The sequence below is a fragment of the Cynocephalus volans genome, chromosome 1 (genome assembly GCF_027409185.1).
Source record: "Cynocephalus volans isolate mCynVol1 chromosome 1, mCynVol1.pri, whole genome shotgun sequence".
Lineage (NCBI taxonomy): Eukaryota > Metazoa > Chordata > Mammalia > Dermoptera > Cynocephalidae > Cynocephalus > Cynocephalus volans.
The window spans coordinates 268,612,318-268,635,217 of NC_084460.1; the positions used below are offsets into that span (position 1 = coordinate 268,612,318).

General features: G+C 34.9%; 1 protein-coding gene across 4 annotated transcripts in view; it reads right to left on the reverse strand.

Moving 5' to 3' along the window:
* Positions 1-22,900, reverse strand: part of RAPH1 (Ras association (RalGDS/AF-6) and pleckstrin homology domains 1) — a 95,637-nt gene that overhangs the window by 9,740 nt on the left and 62,997 nt on the right. For all 4 annotated transcript variants that reach the window (XM_063093092.1, XM_063093089.1, XM_063093084.1 and 1 more), the window contains 9 exons: positions 17,123-17,200; positions 16,506-16,665; positions 15,503-15,624; positions 14,540-14,605; positions 12,045-12,188; positions 11,075-11,185; positions 3,426-3,524; positions 2,647-2,767; positions 210-352 (listed from right to left, as the gene is read on the reverse strand). In XM_063093092.1, coding sequence (XP_062949162.1) covers positions 210-352; positions 2,647-2,767; positions 3,426-3,524; positions 11,075-11,185; positions 12,045-12,188; positions 14,540-14,605; positions 15,503-15,624; positions 16,506-16,665; positions 17,123-17,200 — 1,044 coding nt within the window. The remainder of the gene's footprint in view (positions 1-209; positions 353-2,646; positions 2,768-3,425; positions 3,525-11,074; positions 11,186-12,044; positions 12,189-14,539; positions 14,606-15,502; positions 15,625-16,505; positions 16,666-17,122; positions 17,201-22,900) is intronic.

Below are 22,900 nucleotides of genomic sequence, written 5' to 3' on the forward strand. Positions count from 1 at the left end.
CAATTTGCAAATATTCTTTTCCAAGGTGAAGTCAAATCAACGGGTCTCTCTGAAATGGTTTCACCCATTACAATCAGGAAGACTGAAGATAAAAGAAAGAAGACTGAAATAGGGCCAAATAAGATTCCTAATAAAGGAATAAAGGAGCATCAAGTTAAACCCATGGAATACCACAGATTTTTCTATGTAAGTTAAATCCAGTGTTTTACCTTGCTGGACTCTTCCAACTGAGTGCCTCGTTTCCAGGCTTCGGAGAAGATGGAGCTCACGATGCTCTGGGAACGGACGTGTCCTGCTGACTGGGTGTCAGAAACTCCACTATCAGACTGATTAGAGTGATTTGACTGAGACTCTGTTTAAAATAGTTTTTAAAATATAGTGTTAAATAAGTTGGTGTTCTCACAAAATGAATATGTACACTTAGATCATTAATACAAGGTCAGATGCTATGTGGAACAGCCATAAGTTAATTCTTCACAACTCATTTCATTATAAACACAGCCAGTATTTTCCACTAGAAAACTTCCCTTAGCGTTAATAGGAAATCTTGGATTCTTTTTAAATAGTTCACCATGACAGACTGATAATTACAATAAAAGATTCATATGACATTATTGGTATCCTGACAACCTGTCTTGCATGAAATGCACTCCCAACAAGTAAAAGAATTAATCATCCATCAACAGAGGAGTGAATTTTTTTCAATCATGTCTTCATTACATCGAGAATCAGTCTTTTCAGTACCCCTGCTCCAGACCATCCCAAAGTTATAACTTATGAACTCAGATCTATACACAATGATTACTTCCTTTTTTGTGGTAATGAACAATACTTAGAATTTGACCCCCAAGTGAGACGTCAGTGTGTTTCCTAGGGATTTAGGTATTGGCCCAGTTGGGCAGCAGCTGTACTGAAGCCTGGCCCCCCGGGCAAGGCCTGAAAAGGTCTTCAAGGAAGCAGGAATGTTTGTGAGGATCCATCGCATCTCTGGCCTCTGCACTGAACCAACTGGCAAGATTATTTCGCCGGAGTCAGTTCAGGTAAGATAACCATGTGGTAGCACCTAACTCAATGCCTGGCATCTAGTGCAGACTCAAATGGTAAAGCTGATCCTAGCTAATCACTCTGTGATGGATGGATATTATTAGATTGCAATATTAAGCAAGTTGAGCCAAGTTAAAACTAGTCAAAGATAATGGCCACAAAGAAATCCTAAACCAAAACTCCTTTGGGTAAATTTAAGATAATATACTTAGGGTGAAAATATAAGCAGTATGAGGTAAAACCTACTGTATTTTCTTCTTTCTTGATCACTCAATAGCTGAGTAGTTTTTTAAAAAGTTACAACTTCACTAGCCTCATTTATTATCATCCCTATTTAAAAATCTAGGACAGCAGCCTATAGGACAGGAAGCAGGAACACATGAATCCTTGAGCTCTCTTCAGCATTAACATATATGACTTTATGATTTACATTGAAGAGTTTGTTTAAGTATATAAATGATGCTGGAGTAGGAAAAGGCACTATACCACTTCATAAAATAATGTGTGGAAGTGCTTGAATTGTGAAGTGCTACATAGAATTTTAAAATTATTCATCTTTTCTCAGTCTTGTATCCCTTAATTTCCTTTTCTGAAATCCTACTTGCTACATACTCTTACATTGTTTTTCCTAATCCATCTTCTCAGAGGTTTTTCTTTTCCATTTTAATAAATGTTTTGCTTTGGAATAGTTTTAAATATTTACATATTATGTATTTGAATATTAGAACAGTTTTAGCACAAAATCCCTACCTACCCAGCCTCCAGTTTACCTCATTTACCACGTTATATTACTATGGTACATTTGTCACAACTGAAGAGCTGGCACTTGTACATTACTATTACCTAAACTCACACTTTATCTGGATCTCACTCGTTTTTCCTTAATATCCATGTTTGATCCAGGACACCATTACGGTTAGTAGTCATGTCTCCTATGAGTTTCTCAAACTTTCCTGTTTTTGATGAATTTGACAGTTTTGAGGAGTACTGGTAAGGTATTTTGAGGAGTGTCTCACTTTGGCTTGTCTGATTCATGGAACATTTTTAAGGAAAAGAAGCATTTATCTTAAGATGTGATTGCAGCACACTTGTTTAAAGAATGTGAGAATCTGAAAATAAGCACATTTTGAGTATCACAGATTTCATATAAACATTTAGCTTCCTTAACTGTGATACTGTGTGGGTTCTAGTTATTTCCATTCCACTGAAATGTCAGGAAACCTATGGGGAAGGAGAGCAGCTTCCTCATGGATTCTGAGTATGGAAACTCTTTCCAATCAACTTTTTATCCCAGATTATGCATCAGTAGTTTGTTTTTCAGCAGTACATGTGAGTTTTGAATAAACTTTCTAATCATAAATAGCAAAACTCTTGGCTTTAGAAGTCTATATACTGATATTCCATTTAAAGTACATTTGTGAAGTAGCCCACGATATTGTCCCCTCTAACAATAAAAAAGAAGAGCATCCATTGATTATAATTTAGAAATTAGGTGTGGCTCTGGTTTTTAAGAATCAAGCTGAAATGACCATGTCTGCTATCAATCTCTACAGAGACCTTCATACTGGTAGTAAAATAGTGCTTTGAGGAATTCTGAACTACCTGGGATGCTGGAAGAACTGGATCCTGACTTAATGCTGGAGCTGGATAAGGAAGTCCAATCATAAACTGACTCTGTCCTCTTCAAGGCTTCTTGATAGTTCATGTAGAGCTGCTTCCCGTACTAAACAGAAGAAGTAAAAGATATCTGAACTTTACTAGGTATGATATAAAGGATGAGGAGGGTAAGGGGGACACGTTCTTGTTTATTAATTCATAGTTTGTATTAATATTAATAACTATAATACTTGAAGAAAAATTCTTTTAATAGTACTAAATTATAATCTCTTCTTTTTCCATATTTTTAGAAGGACAGCAGGAAGTCAACACTTGATTCTGATTATGTTCATTATAGATATAAATAAATATTTTTTTCATCTCAAATTCTTGATCCAGGGCCAGCTTCTCAGCACTAGTTAGGATACTGGTCCAAATATGATTGGTGTATGATCATTACTAAAGTAATCTAATTTTTAAAAAATTTGTTTTGCTTAGGCTAAACTCTGCTGTATAAGAATCACATTATAAAGTGTTCTCCAAAGCCAAAATAAATCAGTTTTTGATGCTAAGCTTTTACCAGTATTATTTCATGGATACCAACTGTCCAAAATTTATCCCTATTAATAAGGAAAAAAGACAACATTTAAAACATGAAACTTAGCCTGAGAAAATGAAACACTGGCAAAATCATGAACATGAAACAATGAGAATAATTGTAACAACAATCAAAACTGTATCACTGAACACCTCACTACCCTGTCATCAAACAAAAGGAGACCAACCTTGGCAATGCGGATCCCATTGACCCACTGATGCAGGGTCCTTACATCATCACAACAAAGGTATTTGATGTATTGAGATTTCTTCTGGATTTGCGGGTGCTGCAAGATTAAAGGCAAAATCTAACTAAGTCCCTTGGAGAACTAAAGGAAAACTCTATCATATCCTGACAAGTTATAGGCCATAACAGTAATGTCTAAAAAATTTATATTTCTTATATAAGGCCAAACAAAATGGCCCATAAGTATTTTTACAAAGTAAATGAGAAAAAAACTTAAGTTTAAATTTAAGTTTTAAATTTTAGGTTAAGCTGGTAAAGCTGACAGTGCTTCTCTGGAGGGAAATAACCAGGCCAGGTATACAAAGTACATGGCACACAGCACCTGGGACAGGAGTCTGCAGTCACACCTCTCGCTGTGGTGGAGACAGATAAGCACAGCTTTGTCGGACCCTCTGTCTACCAAACTGTAAGACCACTGCACCGCCCACCCCAAGGGAACAATCAGCTTTTCAACGGCATCTTCATATTTAGTTGTCACAACCCACTGTCCTTTTCACTTGAGGCTTGGATGGGAGGTGACTGACTTGACTTGGCTATAAAATGCAATCTATAAGGAACAGATTTAAGATATTTTTAACTCCACTGGCCTCAACCACTAGTTCCTTGATAAGAAAAGACCTAAATCACACTTGGTTCTGGATATAATGGCTTATGATTACTATTCTCTCTTTCAGTCATTCTGAAAAATAAAAAAATAATGGCTTTATTTTGCCTGGAAAAATATTTATGCTCAATTTTAAGAAAAAATAAAGCTTTAAAAGAATTTAGTTTTTCCAAAATTCTCCAACCCCTTTATTTCTCTTGGAAATGTATGAGATCAATCAATAAATAATCTAAACATGTTCTCAAAGGACTAGATGGTCACCAAAAGAAGTTTTATATCTGCATTGTTAAATATCAATCATTCTGGTCTACAATGAGAGAAAAAAATATAAATCCTTCTATTCCATTCAGAGCTCAGCTCCTATAATATTTAATACTTTATGCCAAATACATAATATTTAATACAAAAGCCAACTTTCTTGTTGAAGGCTATAGTCAAAGTTTTAAACAATAAATCTTTAACAATAAGAGGTTACAAAACAATACCTAACAGTTTTCTCTTCTGACGATACAGTTCCTGTCTTGGAATATGTTCCTTGTTCAGACTAAATCACATTATAATAAACCACCATAGTACTCTTGACAGAGCAAAGGAGGATGGGCAGAGGATTATGTATTTTTCTATAAAAGGAGGAGGGGGGATTTTTTACCTCATTTGTTCACTGAACAAATATTTATTGAGTAAGAACTGTTTGATAGATGCTTCAACTAGGTTTTGGTATACAGTGATGAACAAAACAGAAAAGGTCTTTGACCTTAAGAAGCCACAAATTGTGCCGAAGATAAAATAGGATGATGGAAAAAGAGCTTTTTCAGTGATGCCAACTGGGGCTTGAATGGACTGCTGCTCTGTTTCAGAGGCACTGCTTGCTGGGCAGGGTTCAGAGATCTGAATAAGCTGTGGCAGTGTGGCTCTCGGCCTTTATCACCACCCCCTCCTTCTATAGTGATTTATAAACGATTCTCGACTGCATGGGTGTCCAACCTAACAGTGGCCCTGCCTCAGGGTGCATGTGTGCTTCTATTTGTTCTCTACAGGAAGAGGGTGTTTTCAATCAATACAACATCAGGGAAAATCAAAGAGAAATTATCCTCTGTCCTTCTCCTTTCATCTCTCTAACCTGAGAATCCAGATAATACCCTGAAGTGTGCCATGATATAATTATTCAAGTATTTGTAAGTCAAGCATCGAATCAGATTACTTCCTAGTTTAAAATTCACTTTAGAACTTCAAAAATTCTTTTTCATCCTTCTAAACAATAAAGGCACTCATAGCTTTCCTATGGTCATCCAGACTCCGCATCAATACTTGAGGAGGTTGCCCATTCCACTAATAGATTGTTGTTTTATTAAAAGTGGTATTTATTAAGCACTTACTACGTACGACATTATGTCAAATATTTCACATATATTAGCTCACACAATCCTAACGAAAACCCTCTGATACATATTATCATCTCCTTGTTCTAGGAAGAAAGCAAGGCACAGTAAGACAGCATTCAAAGCTGCTCCCACTAAGTGAAACAACTGGGATTTGAACCCATGCACAGCCCATGGTCTCAACTATTATGGCATACTACTGCCTTATTAGGGTAAAATCTTCCTCCTCTGAATTTGCTGCCTCTGCCTCTCCTCTTTTCCCCAAACTAATATGCTACCACTTTTAAAATCACGCAAGGGTTACGTATGGAGGACACATTCATTGCTAAAAACCAGAAGCTCACCATTTAGATTCTTAAAGACTCCAGAGAGAATATATAAGGTGATTTCAAAAAGTTCATGGAAGAATTGAATTAAAAGATAAAAAACCTAAATTTTATTTCTCAATATAAGGTCCATCAAGTTCGACACTTTTGTAAGCATTTAGTCTATCCCTAAATAACTGAGGGGTCCTGGGAACTTAACCATGTCAATGCAGTCTTTTTTACATTATTAACTGAAGAAAAATGAGTGCCCTTTAAAGATTTTTTTAAGACTAGGAAACAAAAAGAAGTCAGAAGGAGTCAAATCAGGACTGTAAGGTGGATGCCTAATGATTCCCCATTGAAACTCTCATAAAATTGCCCTTGTTTGATGAAAGACATGAGTAGGAGCATTGTCGCAATGGAGAAGGACTCTCTGGTGAAGCTTTCTCAGGCATTTTTCTGCTAAAGCTTTGGCTACCTTTCTCAAAACACTCTAATAAGCAGATGTTATCATTCTTTGACCCTCCAGAAAGTCAACAAGCAAAATGCCTTGAGCATCCCCCAAAAACTATTGCCAAGACCTTTGGTCTTGACTGGTCTGCTTCTGCTTTGACTGGACCATTTCTAGCACTTTGATTGTGCTTTGTCTTCAGGATCGTACTGGGAAAGCCATGTTTTGTCTTCTATACAATTCTTTGAAGAAATTCTTCAGGATCTTGATCCTGCTTGTTTAAAATTTCCATTGAAAGCTCTGCTCTTGTCTGTAGCTGATCCAGGCACAACAGTTTTGGCACCCATTGAGCAGAAAATATGCTTAACTTTAATTTTTCAGTCAGAACTGTGTAAGCTGAACTGATTGAGATGTTTAGGGGTGCTGGCTATTGTTTCTGCTGTTAATCATTGGTCCTCTTCAATTAGGGCACGAACAAGATTAATTTTTCCCTCGCAAGCTGATATGAGTGATCTGCTTCTGTGGGCTTCATTTTAAATATTTTCTTGTCCCTTCTTAAAATGAGTTATCCATTTGCAAACTGCTGATTCCTTTGGAGCACTGTCCCCATAAACTTTCTATAAAGCATCAACGATTGCACCATTCTTACACCCAAACTTCACCATAATTTTGATGTTTATTCTTGTTTCAATTTTAGAGAATTCATATTATTCTGATAGGGGCTCTTTTCAAACTGATATCTTTCTAGTGTCTCAAACTAGATCCTGTTCAGATATGTTACAGCAAGTTAGGAGGAGTTTATTTGGTGCACAAAAAATTGTAATCCATGCAATTTTTTCATTACATGCATTTTCTATGAACTTTTTGAAGACCCTTTGTATAAGGAAATTGCTCCCAAAACAGATGAACAGCTATTAAGAAAGGAAGGTCATTAGTTCATTTTTTAAATGATGCTGATTTGGAAAGTGTGCATTTTCTGATAAAAGATAAAAATTTTGAGAATTAAATAAAAGCATTTAACAATAAGAAATTCTGGATTACTACTGTGCTATCAGATTATTTTTCTCTGCTTATGCCAAAAATTAGCTTTAGGCAGATAATTCTTATAATTCTGTTAATTAAAAGTGATGTTCTAAAATCACAGTCCAAGTGCCAAAGGAAAATGGCATTATGTATCTGGAAATACATATAGGCTTGGACATGAATTCTGTCAACTGGCATGCAAGAAGTTAAGAAATAAGACTAATAACATTCTACCCCATTACTTCCATGATTATTATATATAACATATTTCTGTTAGTAACAGTACTTGAGAAGTTCATGCTCACATTTCTCCTCTAAACACAAACCACTCTTCCCTTCCTACCTAATGTACTAAATAAACTACTTTGCCTCATTTCCTTAGGAATGAAATTTTAGATCTGGCTCAGGTGAACCCTACTCCAACAACTGTTTTTTTCTCTACTCCAACAATTATTGGAGTACATAATTTTTAAAAAACAGGTTTATATGCACCTGTCCCAACAAATGTGTATCTCTTTCAGATGAAGTATCAACACATGTCCTATTTGTTCCTATATTGTTAAATTTCATGATTAAGCTTTTCCTACCATTACTACTTCTATTACTACCCTTTAAAAAACTAATCAGCAAACAATGTATTTTACTACTTTCTACAAGTGTATATACCTTTCCCATATCCTGCATTTCACTGGAAGGACTCAGTCAATATAGTCCAAAGCTGGCAAAGGGGATCAGGCCATACAAATATCTCACTTAGTGTGTGTATAGATCCTGTGCTGCAGCATTTTTTAGTTTCATTTGTTAGAAGTCATATGCTCAAGAATAAAAATATTTACATAGGCAAAATCTAGTAGACTTTACAGGAAAAAAGACATGTCTTTAAATCCTGATAGTTGCATGCCCATGGGCAAATTGATCCCTCTAAACCTCAGTTTACACTTCTGGAAAATGGGGACTCTAGAATAGACTTGAGATGGATGTGTACAAGCACTTCTAGTGCAGGCCTGTCACCTTGGAGTTATCCAATAAGTGAGGCCCATTATTTTCACTGTTATTTGTACCTAATGGTATCATGCTTTTCCATTTCAAAACATCAAATATATCTAGATATAAAGAGATATGTAATATAAATATATGGGTTTAGCCTTCAACTACTTCACTAAAAGCAAATATAGAACATATAAATTATTATCATAAAAACAAAAAGAAAAAAAGCCTTGGCACAAAAATATTCTTAACTTCAGAATTCTGTGTGTTGCAAAAGGGATTAAAATAACAGTTAGTGATCATAGTTAAGACTGGCCATAGCAGACACTGCTGGCTGCCTTCACAGCTATCTCCTCCCACTCACTTCTTTTCTGGCAGAGCTGTACACCCCTGCCTGTGTCCCACAGGGTGTGAAATCTGACCAGTCTAAGCTAATCACAGTGGCTTTGTTCCCTTTGTCAGTGACTGATTTAGGAGTGGGAAATGTAGTTGGGGCCACTAACCCTTAAGGGGAGGGCTGCTGGGTAGCTTTCTGGGAAAAAAGACAAATACATGGAGAAATAGTTCCTCTTCTGCTGGATTCTGCTGGGTCTACATGTGATGACTAAAAGTGCAGTGGTCATCTTGTGACTGTGAGGCAAGCCAGCCTTGGAATAAGATGATATGCAGAAGATGGAACATACAAAGATGAAAAGAATTTGGATTCTCACTGACAACCTTTAGCCACTGAAATAACCAACTCTTACTGTCTTCATGTTTTTTTTTTTTTTTTTAATTTTATTTTGTCGATATACATTGTGGCTGATTATTGCTCCCCATCACAAAAACCTCCCTCCCTTCTCCCTCCCCCCCCCCAACAATGTCCTTTCTGTTTGCTTGTCGTATCAACTTCAAGTAATTGTGGTTGTTATATCTCTTCTCCCCCCCCCCCCCCCCGGTTTTGTGTGTGTGTGTGTGTGTGTGTGTGTGTGTGTGTGAATTTATATATTAATTTTTAGCTCCCACCAATAAGTGAGAACATGTGGTATTTCTCTTTCTGTGCCTGACTTGTTTCACTTAATATAATTCTCTCGAGGTCCATCCATGTTGTTGCAAATGGCAGTATTTCATTCGTTTTTATAGCTGAGTAGTATTCCATTGTGTAGATGTAGCACATTTTCCGTATCCACTCATCTGATGATGGACACTGTCTTCATGTTCTAAGACCACCAAATAACTTTCATTTATGGGGCTAATGTCTATTGTTATTGAAGGATTTAAAAATATACCGCCCTGGCATAATGACTATTTAAATTAAAGACACTTGAAAAACAGCAGGTAGAAATAGATCACTTTGACCTTCATGATGTTTCTTAAAAGCAAAAGATGAAATTCCCATGTGAAAGGCATCCTCCATATACTAGGATGATACATCCTTATCCTCAAAGACAAGTCAAAACAGAGAATTCTGTACAGACATTGTTAAAATAACTCTTTTCTACTCTTTGTCCAATCCAGTATATAAGTAACTGACTCTAACTTCTCTGGGCCTTCTTTTATGAGGGCTCTTGTGCCATGTAAAAACTCTATTATGCTTTTCTCCTGTTGATCTATCTTATGTTAATTTAACTCTCAGGCCCAGCTGGGACCCTGATGGAGGTGGAGTTTTTCTGCCCCTACAGTATTTACCTTATTAGAAATTAAAACTGAGAAAAATTAAAACACAAGAGTGCACAAATACACATTATACTAGCCGAGTGAGAAAATGGCATCACGTTATGTAAATTCTTAGAAAACTCCATTATACATTTGCAAGAGAATGAGAATGCAAAAGTTGAACAACATCTTGGTATTACAAGAAAAATAATTTTGACATCTGGTCTTAGGGACTTCTAGGTGAGCTTAAACCTCATTTTGAAAACTGCTGGATTAAGCTACTTTGAACAATACTGACTTTAAAAATTATTTGCTCCTGAAAGTAACCTAAATGATATAGTGGTGTTCTCTAAGAAAGGATTATTTAATAAACAGTTGCCATTACAATACACCTAATTTTATCAAAGCAATCAAAACTCCACCCCCAAATCCTAAACAAATGCTGCTCCCCAAACCCAACTAACAATTCTCAAAGAAAAGTAAAATCAAAAACAATGATATAAACATGTAGACCTAAGTATTTACCAAGTGGTTACTGAGATGAAGCCAATGAGTAAAACTTTATTATCTCCATAATTTCCCTGAATTTTTGTAAGCTGTCTTTATCAATGTTCTAGAGGATCACTAAAAATTTGCTAAAAGTGTCAGTTCTTAAAAGTAAAGATATAATCAGTGTGAGAAGCTCAAAAGCCTGGATAAGGGAGGAAAAAACCTCCCTAAAAACAGGTCAGACAGGTCATAATACAAGCATAGAAGAAGCGACAAAAATTATTTCTGGACCAAATGAGAGCCAGTGCAGTTTGAACTTGGGCACAGTGCCCTCTGATGGTTCTGCTGAGTAAGTACAGGAAAAAACCAAAATACAAAATATTTATATACCACGTTCAGCTCTAAGTTTCCCTAAAATAAGCCTGCTATTAAATGAGAGTCAAATTTATCAAATATATCTTATATATTATGACTAAAAACTTACAGTCCAGTATCCACTCCCTATTAGCATTAATCTAACTAGGACTAATTGGCTCAGGGTTGGCTGTGGTATATCACATGCTTCTTTTTCTTACCATCCTTCACCATTCCTTTTAAATCTATAGAACAAAACAAAAAGAGCACACCTGATGGAGATCCAAAATATTCTAAAATATCCAATAACCCACTGTTATGTCTAACATCAATTAAAATGCTTAAAAAGAGATACATGTTTACCTTTAGCACCAGACAGTAATCTGTAGGTGCTTTGTATTTGTTCCGATAGTCCTGGCCATAATAAACATTGACATGATCCAGCTGGAGAAAGCACACCAGATCTCGAGAGACCTAAGAAAAAACACCCAAAACACTAAATTAACAATGATATGCAAATATGGAAATATCATACCTGGTAACAGTTTCTAGTTAAGAATCAAAACTTTACTAATACTAAGGTAGAAATTACTGCTATTTTGCAGAAGACAAGACAATGAAATTTTCTATAAATGTTTCTTATTTGATCCATAATGTAACAAAAAAAGGCTGTGCATTTCACTGACTGTCTTGCCATTCATAATGAGCTTGTTTGGGAAGGTTGGCATTTTAAAGATACTTTAAATATGGTATAGTATATTAAGTACAACTTAGTATAATAGAGCTCTCTGGAAAGAATAAGAAAATATCAAGTAGTTCAGTATTTATAATGCATACCTCAAGTACAGTGATATGGGGATTTCCTCATCAGTTAAATAGGGGCAACAATATATGGTCATAGGATGTTGTAAAGACTAGATGAGATGATACTGTAAATAGCTTAAAATAGTCCTGGCTCCTAATAAGCATGGAAGCGATAGCTACACAGAGCGAAACCTCAGCGGAAGCATAAGACCCAACCAAAATTGAAATGCCTATAATCCCAGAAAACTATTTACCTCAAACAAAAATAAAAAAGTCTACTCCTGCGAAAGTCCCAAAAATAATACATAAAACTATGATTTTAAATTTGCTAAGAGAATCAAGATGGGCCCAACTAATGACCAGAGAAGTGAAAATTTTGGGGTTTCCTCTTCCTTAAAATAGATTAGCAAACAAAGCAATATTCTGTGTGACCTATGCAAATTGAAACAAATCATTGCCAGCATACTCACTGCAAATGAAAAGCAATTAGCATAATGAGGAAGTTCAAAAGCAAACAGAAGGGACGCACCTTTGCTTTTCCTTTAGGGACATAGTAGATACCAGATGCTCGCAAGAGAAAATAACGTTTTTTCCAGGACTTCTTGCCGTCATCTTTCAACCAAAGGACTCCTTCAATTTCTGGTACAGTCACAGAACTTCCACAAAAACATTCCTAAAATAACAATATGATTTGAAAAGACTCATGATCCTTGAATTCTCAGAACAAAGTTGTGTTTACCACTGGGAAATGCATGATAAACCAAAATGGTTTATTAAAACTATGTTGCCAATTGGACATCAATTAGAACTTTCTATTCCAAACACAATATGAATTTATTTTGGAACTAGTATGGCAATCCTAAAGTGTTTATTAAGAAAAATGCCAGTCATAAATATAATAATGCATTTTTACCTACAATGTTTCACCTAATGTTATTCTGAAGAAAAACTAACTTGAAACATCAACTGAGTTGCATATAACAGTGCATTTGTAAACAACATAGTTATACTAAATTTAATAAAAGTGTCAGTGCTAAATAAGCATTAGACTATTTTTCTCCAAATTAACAACACATTTAGATTAGCTGTCAAACTAAATAGAAATATATTTTTTCAAAAACAACACACGTTATAACACCAAGGTCAAGGGTTCAGATCTCCATACCAGCCAGCAGCCAAAAAATCCCACAAAAAACAAAAAAAGCAACATGGTAAGTGAATCGTTAAACTTTAAAAACTTAAAAACTGTTATCAATTTATATAATCCTAAAACAAAGAGGGTACTTACTATATAAATATTTAATAATATCTTGAAAGGAATATAAATAAACTCAAAATCCTGAATTCTACTGTCTGTAGGTAGATACAAATCTAATAGTAAAATCAAACATATATGTGTAAAAGAAAAAAGAAATCCTCACTAAACACTAGTTTAAGACATTCTGAGCCTAAATTAATTTCTTTCTCCCCAAAGTACAGAAAAATTAGGAATTATATACAGGATTTTTTCTTAATTGTAGTTAGTATCACTATGGAAAGCTGAATGCTAATCTTCATTTTCCTAATTGTCTTGTTGGTAAGTTTATTCAGGTTTTTAACCACACTAACTTCTCTGATTTTATTTCTCTAAAATTGGCAAAGCCCAAAAGCCAAAAATACAATTATACTTAAATTTATTACTCTTCAAAATAAGGAGTTTTTCCAAAAAACAATCATTATAGTTTAAACAATTACTTCAGTTATTTAAGGTTAAGGCTTGAAATATTTTGCAAACAGCTAATTATACAGGTTGAGTACCCCTATCCAAAATGCTTGGGACAAGAAGTGTTTCAGATTTTGGACTTCTTCAGATTTTCTCAGATTTTGGAATATCTGTATTATACTTTATTTGAATACAGGCTGAGCATCCAAAATCAGAAAATCCAAAATCCAAAATGCTCCAATGACCATCTCTTGTGAGCATCATGTTGGTGTTCAAGAGCTCAAACAGTTTTGGATTTTGGAGCATTTCAGATTTTAGATTTTTGAACTTGGGATGCTCAACCTGTATTCAAATTTCTCTGGACAAATTTAATCTGGGCATTCAGATTAAAAACAGCACAACTGCAACCTTTATCAACTAGCTGTTTCTCCCACTCGGCAGCCCCTAAAAGCTCATTACTCCTTTTAGTCCACTAGAATATCAAATGGCAAAATAATAGCTTTTAAAAGGTTCTTCAGTGGCTAACCTGTTTACACAGTTGAACTCTCTCCCTCCTGCTATCAAAGAACACAGGCTTCTCTGGCTACAATAGTTAAGTATAAATATAGCACATTGACATACTTGACTTCAAAAAGGTACTTAATATTTCAATTTTTTTTTTTCATTTATTTATTTATTCCTTGCCTAGTTCTAACAAGAACAAATAATAACGAATAATAAATTTAAACTAAGTTGGGCTGGCCGGATAGCTCAGCTGGTTAGAGCGCAGTGTTATAACACCAACGTCAAGGGTTCAGATCCCCATACGGGGCAGCCGCCAAAAATAATTAATTAATTAATTAAACTGTTGCTAGGTTATGAATGAGCCAGAATTTTTTTTTTTTAAATTTTATTTTGTCGATATACATTGTGGTTGATTATTGTTGCCCCTTACCAAAACCTCCCTCCCTCCCCCTTCCCCCCCAACAATGTCCTTTCTGTTTGCTTGTCCTATCAACTTCGAGTAATTGTGGTTGTTATATCTCCCCCCCCCCGGTTTTTTTTTTTGTGTGTGTGTGTGAATTTATATATTAATTTTTAGCTCCCACCAATAAGTGAGAACATGTGGTATTTCTCTTTCTGTGCCTGACTCGTTTCACTTAATATAATTCTCTCAAGGTTCATCCATGTTGTTGCAAATGGCAGTATTTCATTCGTTTTTATAGCTGAGTAGTATTTCATTGTGTAGATGTACCACATTTTCCGTATCCACTCATCCGATGATGGACATTTGAATATTTTAATTTTTAAATGTGTAGACTAAAAAGGGGAGGGAGTCATACCTCCAACAGCACTTCTTTGTTTCTATCTGCCATCTCAGCTGTTTCCTTTTTCCCCAGAAGATAATTCTAGAAAAACAAATAAATGAAAATTAAAGGACGAACTCATTCTATTATTCCCTTGGCATGGGTGTGTATATGATTTCTTCTAGAGAAATAGTGACTCTAAGTTCGTTTCTGCCAGTCTAGAGTGAAGAAATCCCAGATTCTGAGACTATAATCTCATTTGTCTGACGTGACTAAAATCTGAATTCTGATTCATTAGTATAATTACTTTTCACAACTGCCTACTGAAAGATCTGTTGGTACTCTCAAATATGTATTATTCACTAAAATATCCAGAAAAGGTGTGTCATGATTAAGCCATCTGAAGGAAAACTACTCAATACCTTGAACACTGCTGCTATTTTTCCTCATTACTACTTTTTATTGTGGAGTTGTTTTTCCTCACCTAAAATTTCTACAAAATGTCTGAGTATTGGGAAGTATTAACTCACACCTTATTTTGGAATAAGGAAAGATGCCAAATAAATCAAGGTAACATATATTAGAACATACAGCCATTTATAATCAAGGTTACTGGCATTAAAAAAAAAAAAATCAAAGTGTCAACTGGATAAATGGCTGAACTTTTCTTTGATGAGATGAGAAACTTACCAATAAAGAGCCGAGTTCAACACAGTTCTGAGTTACAGAGCAGAGAAACCTTGTCACTCCCTGTGGCTACTTCTGCTTCCACAAGGTTCACCCCATATGGCCCTGTGGGACTGGGAACCTCTTTGAGGACTGACACCTGGGCCCTTGCTGACTTTAACACCTCAGTAATAGTAGTAAACCCTCCTATGGGGTTTTGCAGCTACACTGTTCCTACCAGTAGTTGCTATTCTTTTAACTCTACCAACTTAGCAGTAATAGAACAAGATACATTTAAAAAAATGTTGACCTTTATAAATTATCCAGTCTTACCTGTGGGTTTTTGAAAAGTGCATATTTTTCAATACGTTCCATAAATACAAGCTTGTTTTGGCTATCTCTTGTCCAATTAAGGAGATTTTCAACCAAATTTTCATGGTCTTCAAAGATTCTCTCTGTCTCGAAATAAAACATCGATATTTTGTTAATATTCATCAAAACTGCATAAAAGACACAAAACCTTAAAGGTAGTTCACATAAGAACGATAGAATCTTGACCAACACTTCAGCCTTTGGTCTTAGAGATTATCTGGGCTTCCCTCATTTTTCAAATAAGGAATCATGCACTAGTGATGTTAAGTGACGAGGTCACACAGCTGATAAATGGAAGAATTAGGACTAGAGTCTAGATCTTCTGACTTGCAGTAATCATTTTCAGCCTTTAGCCTTTCCCCATCCCACCCTTAAAAATAAAACACATTAGTTGCATTTAGTACACTTTGTTACCAAATATTTCCCATAGTATTTAGCTCTAGACATTTAAAATATTTCCAAGATAATTTCTTCTTTGATCCATAGTGTTAATTAATTTTAAACACAGATACATTTTCTAACATACAAATTAGGAATCAAAGAACATGTTCTATATATTGAACATATGTTAAGAACATGTTCTACGTAATGATTCCTTGAAATTTGTTGACAGATGTGCTTTATGTTTCCCTTGAAAATCAAATGCTGGCATAAAGACTTCAGTACAAATGCAAAAAAACCTAAGTGTTTAGTTAATGCACCAATCTAAGGAAAAAAAAAATATTTTGTTATCTTTTCAAAAAACTTTGTTTTAGCCATTATAAAATCTGAAGTTAAGTGGAAATGATCTTATGGTCAAAGAACTCTCAAAATACATGAGGAAAAAAAATGTAAAAAAGCCAATTTATAAGAAGCAATTTTATAGAAAAAAAATGTAAAGATGTCTCAGAATGCTTTTATGAACATATAAACTGTTGGAATCACATAGAAATTAAAAAGCAACTAAAGCAATAATATTACTAACCCATTTGTAACTCAGAAATGGTTTCCACCAGTGACCAGTCTAAACTATAACCGCAGTGGGATTTGTCCATCAGGTTATCCAGCACTTGTCTCACTGTCTGCCTCTCATCCACCATCATTGTTTTAGAACTGTCGTCAGACATGTGAACTCTAATCACCAGCTATAACAGGTAATAAGGAAAATTAAATGCAAACCCAAAAATGGCATTCTAGAAAAGAATTTCTTCCAATATTTAATAATATTCTGATTAATGTCTTTAAAAATAAATTAAAACATAAATAATACCTTTATTATGTAAGAAAGATAGGCTAAAGATTAGATATCAAATAACCTACCTACATAAATTTAAATAATTAAAAAAAAAATAATAACAGGTAAGATTATAATGTAAAGACTATTTTGTTTTACTCTTTTAGGAAAACTTAGAACAAGAAAGTTATTTCTTTTATAATGCACTTTACCCACAAAAAATACTACATGTAAAAAATATATTATCAGGAAGAACTATCCTTCTACCTCTCCATATTTTAGAGGTGTACATTATATAAACAAGGCAAGTCTTTATAAATCTGAAACACGGATAACAATCCCAAATCCGGAAAAAGCCCACACATCACCTTTTTCACTTGTGCCTCTTTAATTTTCTCTAGGGCAACTCTAATCTTCTCAGCTTTCAATTTTGCTGCCTGTTCTTCCTGTGAACACAAGGCATTTCACATAAACTGTTATTAAAATGATGAGAATATATGAGAAGTCTTTATTTTTAAGGATGTTCTTAACATTGAATTTCATTAAGAATATAACTTCACGTGCTTATTTGCACATTTAAAAAATAACCCTGGTTCACAAAGTGAGAGCAGACATACTGTAAAGAAAGGAACATTTTTACAGATGCAGATTTGAAGATGTCTTACAATAAGAACAGATTCCAAATTCTAGAGGGGAAAAAAAAGAAATCACTGATGTACTAAATTAATAAATTTGATTCTGTCAATCTGAAGCAGATGAATTTCAGGTTCTAGGGCAGAGAAACATGAATGTATAATAGCCATCTTTGGGCCTGCTAGTTTGTTACACCTGTACAATCTCCTGACTCTGAATTTACACCCCCTCCAAAATATGGCCAAGCTTTTGCATGCTAATTTTTTTATGTTACACTAAAAACTTATCATCATCATAAAAATATCTGTAGCCAAACAAACAAAAAACTATTTGCAACTATATAAAAACCCTTAATAAATAAAAAAAGTAGGTTATGCTCTCTTTAGTATGCCAGTGCAAATATAGAAGGCTGTCTAATATCCTAAGTTTTACTCTACTTCAGAAAATCACACAATATAATCAAGGTCTCATGTCAGTAAACTCAAATTTGTTTCTATTAATTCACTGATAAGATTTTTTAAAAATGCTGTCTAATTTTTCAAGTAGCTTAATTTCTAGTAACTTCTACTTCAGAAAATTTACATTATAAACAGTAACAAAAATTATAAAGAACTACAAATATACTGAAACCATTTGTCTTTTTTTCTAAAATAGCATATAGTACTTCTAACACCAGTACTTACTTGTACTTTCCAGCAATAGGCCATAATACACTGTAGCATTAATCTCCAATTGAAAAAAAACTTACGTAAGTAAACCTTTGTTTATAAAGGATTATTTTCTATTTCTAAGCTTTTGATTACTCTGGAAAATATCTAAGAAAAATATAAACTGCCATCTTGTATATCTCTTTATTTAAATGTCTTTTAGAAAAGAAAAAAGAAAAACCTATTATATCAGCCAAACTTTATCTTCTCTGGATTGTGGTTAAAAAGCACAAACCATGTGTTATTTCTTCATTAAAAAGTTAATGCTTCCAAGGCAAAAAACAAAAGCCAAAACAAAAACTCAATTCATTTAATAGATTTATTCCCTGTTTGCCTGAATTGTTGGCTTTCCTGTTCATGAACGGCTGCTCTTTCCATCTCATACTCGAGACTGTCTATCCTCATTTCAAGCTTAGTATATACTACTCCGTGGAACAGAGAAGAAACCAGTGGTTAGGAAAGGCAGTGGCTTGTTTGCCAGAAACCCGATCCCTTTCAATGAAAGAAGCCAGTGAATTAACATAATAACCAAGGTCTGGAAATACTATCTGTAAACCCAGTTAGGCAGAGAGCAAAGAACTTTATTTTGACAATGGAGAGGGGTAAGATAAGACTCAGTTCTTATGCTATTACAGATATATTCTTTTGACTAAAAGATAATGAAATCATCATATTACACCTTCTCCTTTATGCAAATAAACAAATGGGAGAATTAAAAAATATGTTGACTACATTTTAACATAAGATGAAATTTTTTTCTCTTTTTAAAGCAGGCTATAAAAGGAGAAAACTAAACTATTATTAAAACTGTTTCTAGAATTCTGAGTCTTACAGAAACAAATGATTATTGATAAATTGCCAAGCCCTATATGCATTTTTGATGAGTAGAACACTACTCTATAAAGGAATGGGAAATACTAATACTTTCCAGTGGTTTTTATGAAATCAGTTACCTGACAGTTTTTTTGGGAAGAGAAAGAGGGAAGCAGAAATTTTATGTTTTCTCAACGGGATAATAATCTTATGTTCCTCATGGTTCATTTGTCACATCCTCATATTGGCATGAATGTCTGTTATTGAGAAAGAAAATTGACCAAGGCACATTTGCAAGTTCATTTCATGACACTGAAAAATAAATTTAAAGTCTGATGAGAAAAAACTGACATGTGAAATCAATGCTATGTGTATTTGGAATACAAACATAAACTTCTAAAAGGCCAAATTCTTTGTAACATTATAATTATTCTGCAGATGTTCAAAAAAAGTTTTAAAAATGTCCTCGGCCAGAAGCAGGAAACAAAGCATGCCTGGCATCCTAGGCCAGGAGCTGAGGGCCACAGTCCTCTCTGCCTGGAAGCAGGCAAGAGAGCATGCCTGGGGTCCTAGGCAAGGAGCCAAGGGCAGTACCCTCTGGCCAAAAGCAGGCAAGAGAGCATGTCAAAAACACCACTTCCATGAGAGTGGCACATCAGAGCCATGGCCACAGCCAGAGCTGCCAAAAAAGCAGCTCAATGCCACAGCAGCAGCCACGGCCACCGTGCAGGTGGCCCATCAGACACCTGACTGCATTGATACAAAGAAGTAACCAGTGGAAACTAGAAAAAGAAGAGGACATCTCTCTCCTCAAAGCCCATTCAGGAGTAATAAAAGAAGCAACTGCTCTACCAGATGACCAGACATCAATGTAGAAATACTATAAATACAAAAACCCAAGAAAATATGACACCACCAAAAGAATACAGTAATTCTCAAATACCAGTTCCTCTAGAGCAACCCCTTGAAATGACTGAAAAGGAATTCCAAGCAAGAACCTTGAGGAAATTCAATGAGATAAGAGAATACTCAGTTAGACAACATAATGAAAGAAGAAAAAAAATCCAGGATATGAAGGAGAAAATTTACAAAGAGATGAATACCTTAAAAAAGAACAAAGCAGAAATCATGGAACTAAAAGATTCACTCAATGAAATAAAAAACAATTAACGGCTTAAGTAGCAGGCTAGAACAAGCAGATGAAAGAATTTCTGATCTTGAAGACAGTCTTCTTGAAATAAGACACAGAAAAAAAGGAAAAAAATTTTAAAAAATGAAGAAAACCTAAGAAAGATAGCAGACAACCTTAAGCACACAAACATTTGAATCATGGGTGTTCTAGAAGGGGAGGAGAAAGGAAAAGTCATGGAAAACCTACACAACAAAATAATAATGGAAAACTTCCCAGATACAGAGACAGACACTGACATTCAGATCCAGGAGACTCAAAGATCCCCAAACAGATTTAAGCCAAAAAGATCCTCTCCAAGTCGCATTATAGTCATACTGGCAAAGCTCAAAGATAAAGAGAGAATCTTAAAAGAAGCAACAGGAAAGCATCAAAACACCTATAAGGGAGCCCTTATCATACTAACGGCAGACTTTCCAACAGACACTCTACAGGCCAGAAGAAAATGGGATGATGTATTCAAAATACTAAAAGAAAAAAACCTGCCAGCCATGAATACAATACCCAGCAAGGCTGTCCTTCAAAAAGGAGGGAAAAATAATGTATTTTCTAGATAAAAACTGTAGGAGTTCATCACCACATGACCAGCTCTACAAGAAGTCCTCAAGAAATTCCTGCATTTGGAATCCAAAAAATGATAATCACTACCATGAATATACAAGAAAAGTAGAACAAAAATGCAAATGAGAAAGAGAACAAAACCAAATCTTATCACCGCAAAAAACCATAATGACAATGTAATTAATGCCCCTGCTTTATGTCTGATTTTAGTAATTTTGGTCTTCTCTTTTTTTTTCTTGGTTAGTCTAGATAAAGGTTTGCCAACCAGCGAGCTCCGCGTCCGCGCGTCCGTCCGCGACAGGAGGCCTCTGACACGCGGACCCCCAAAAACTTGTAGACTGCTAGCTTTGTGGGGGCAGGAGCATGAAAGCTGCTCAGTGCATTTCACCCCAAAATCCTTAAAAGCCACACCCTCTGGTAGGTGATGCAGCAAAGAAGCACATACCATAATTTTCAAAATAAAATCACGATGGACAGATATAAAAATGATCATGTGTTAAAGATTTTGTTCTGCTTATTAATCAGTGACCATACCAGGCAGATGTTGTAATCAGCTCAAAAGAGGATCAAAATTTTATTTTGTCGATATACATTGTGGCTGATTATTGCTCCCCATCACCAACCCTAAAAGCCAGAAAGGAATGGGATGATATATTCAAAATACTAAAAGACAGAGATTGTCAGCCAAGAATACTCTACTCTGCAAGGCTATCCTTCCAAAATGAAGGGCAAATAGTATATTTCTCAGACAAACAAAAACTGGGAGTTCACCACCACACGACCACCCTTACAAGAAATTCTCAAGGGAGTACTGGGTTTGGTTCCTGAAAAATAACTACCACTGCCATAAAAACCCAAGAAAAAGCAAAACCCACTAGTATAATAAAAATGGCATTCATGAAGAGAAAACAAACAAACAAAAACACTATCTACAACCTAAGGAACCAACAAACACAGAAACCAAACAGTAAATCAGAAAGCAAGGAACAAAAGACACCTAAGACAACCAAACAACAATCAACAAAATGCTAGGAATAAATCAACACCTTTCAATAACAACTCTTAATGTAAAAGGCTTAAATTCCCAAATCAAAAGACACAGACTGGCTGACTGGATCAAAAAGGAGGATCCAACTATATGCTGCCTTCAAGAGACCCACCTCACCCATAAAGACTCACATAGACTAAGAGTGAAAGGATGGAAAAAGATTTACCATGCAAACAGAAAAGAAAAACGAGCTGGAGTAGCTATTCTTATATCTGACAAAGTAGACTTTAAACTAAAAACCATAAAAAGAGACAATGAGGGACACTACTTAATGAGAAAAGGACTGATCCATCAAGAAGACATAACAATCATAAATATGTACGCACCCAATGTTGGAGCAGCCAGATTTATAAAACAAACTCTATTAGACCTAAAGAAGGAAATAGACACTAATACCATAATAGCAGGGGACCTGAACACCCCACTGTCAATATTAGACAGATCATCTAGGCAAAGGATCAGTAGAGAAACACAAGATCTAAACAAGACTCTAGACCAATTGGAATTGGCAGATATCTACAGAACATTCCATCCAACAACCTCAGAATATTCATTCTTCTTGTCAGCACATGGGTCATTCTCCAGGATAGATCACATATTAGGTCATAAATCAAGTCTCAATAAATTGAAAAAACTTGGAATTATCCCATGTATTTTCTCAGACCATAATGGATTAAAACTAGAAATCAATAACAAACGAAATTCTGGAAACTATACAAACACATGGAAATTAAACAGCATTCTACTTAATGACATATGGGTCCAAGAAGAAATCAAGCAGGAAATCAAAAAATTTCTTGAAACTAATGAAAATAATGATACATCATACCAAAACCTGTGGGATACTGCAAAAGCAGTATTAAGGGGGAAATTTATTGCATGAAATGCTCAACTCAGAAGAATGGCAAGATGGCAAGTGAACAACCTAACACTTCACCTTAAAGATCTAGAAAAACAAGAACAATCCAAACCTAAAGTTAGCAGACGGAAAGAAATCATTAAGATCAGAGCAGAACTGAATGAAATGGAAACCCAAAAAACAATTCAAAAGATCAATGAATCAAAAAGTTGGTTTTTTGAAAAGATAAATAAAATTGACAAACCATTAGCATGGCTAACAAAAAAAAGAAGAGAGAAGACTCAAATAACAAAAATTTGAAATGAAAAAGGCGATATTACAACTGATTCATCTGAA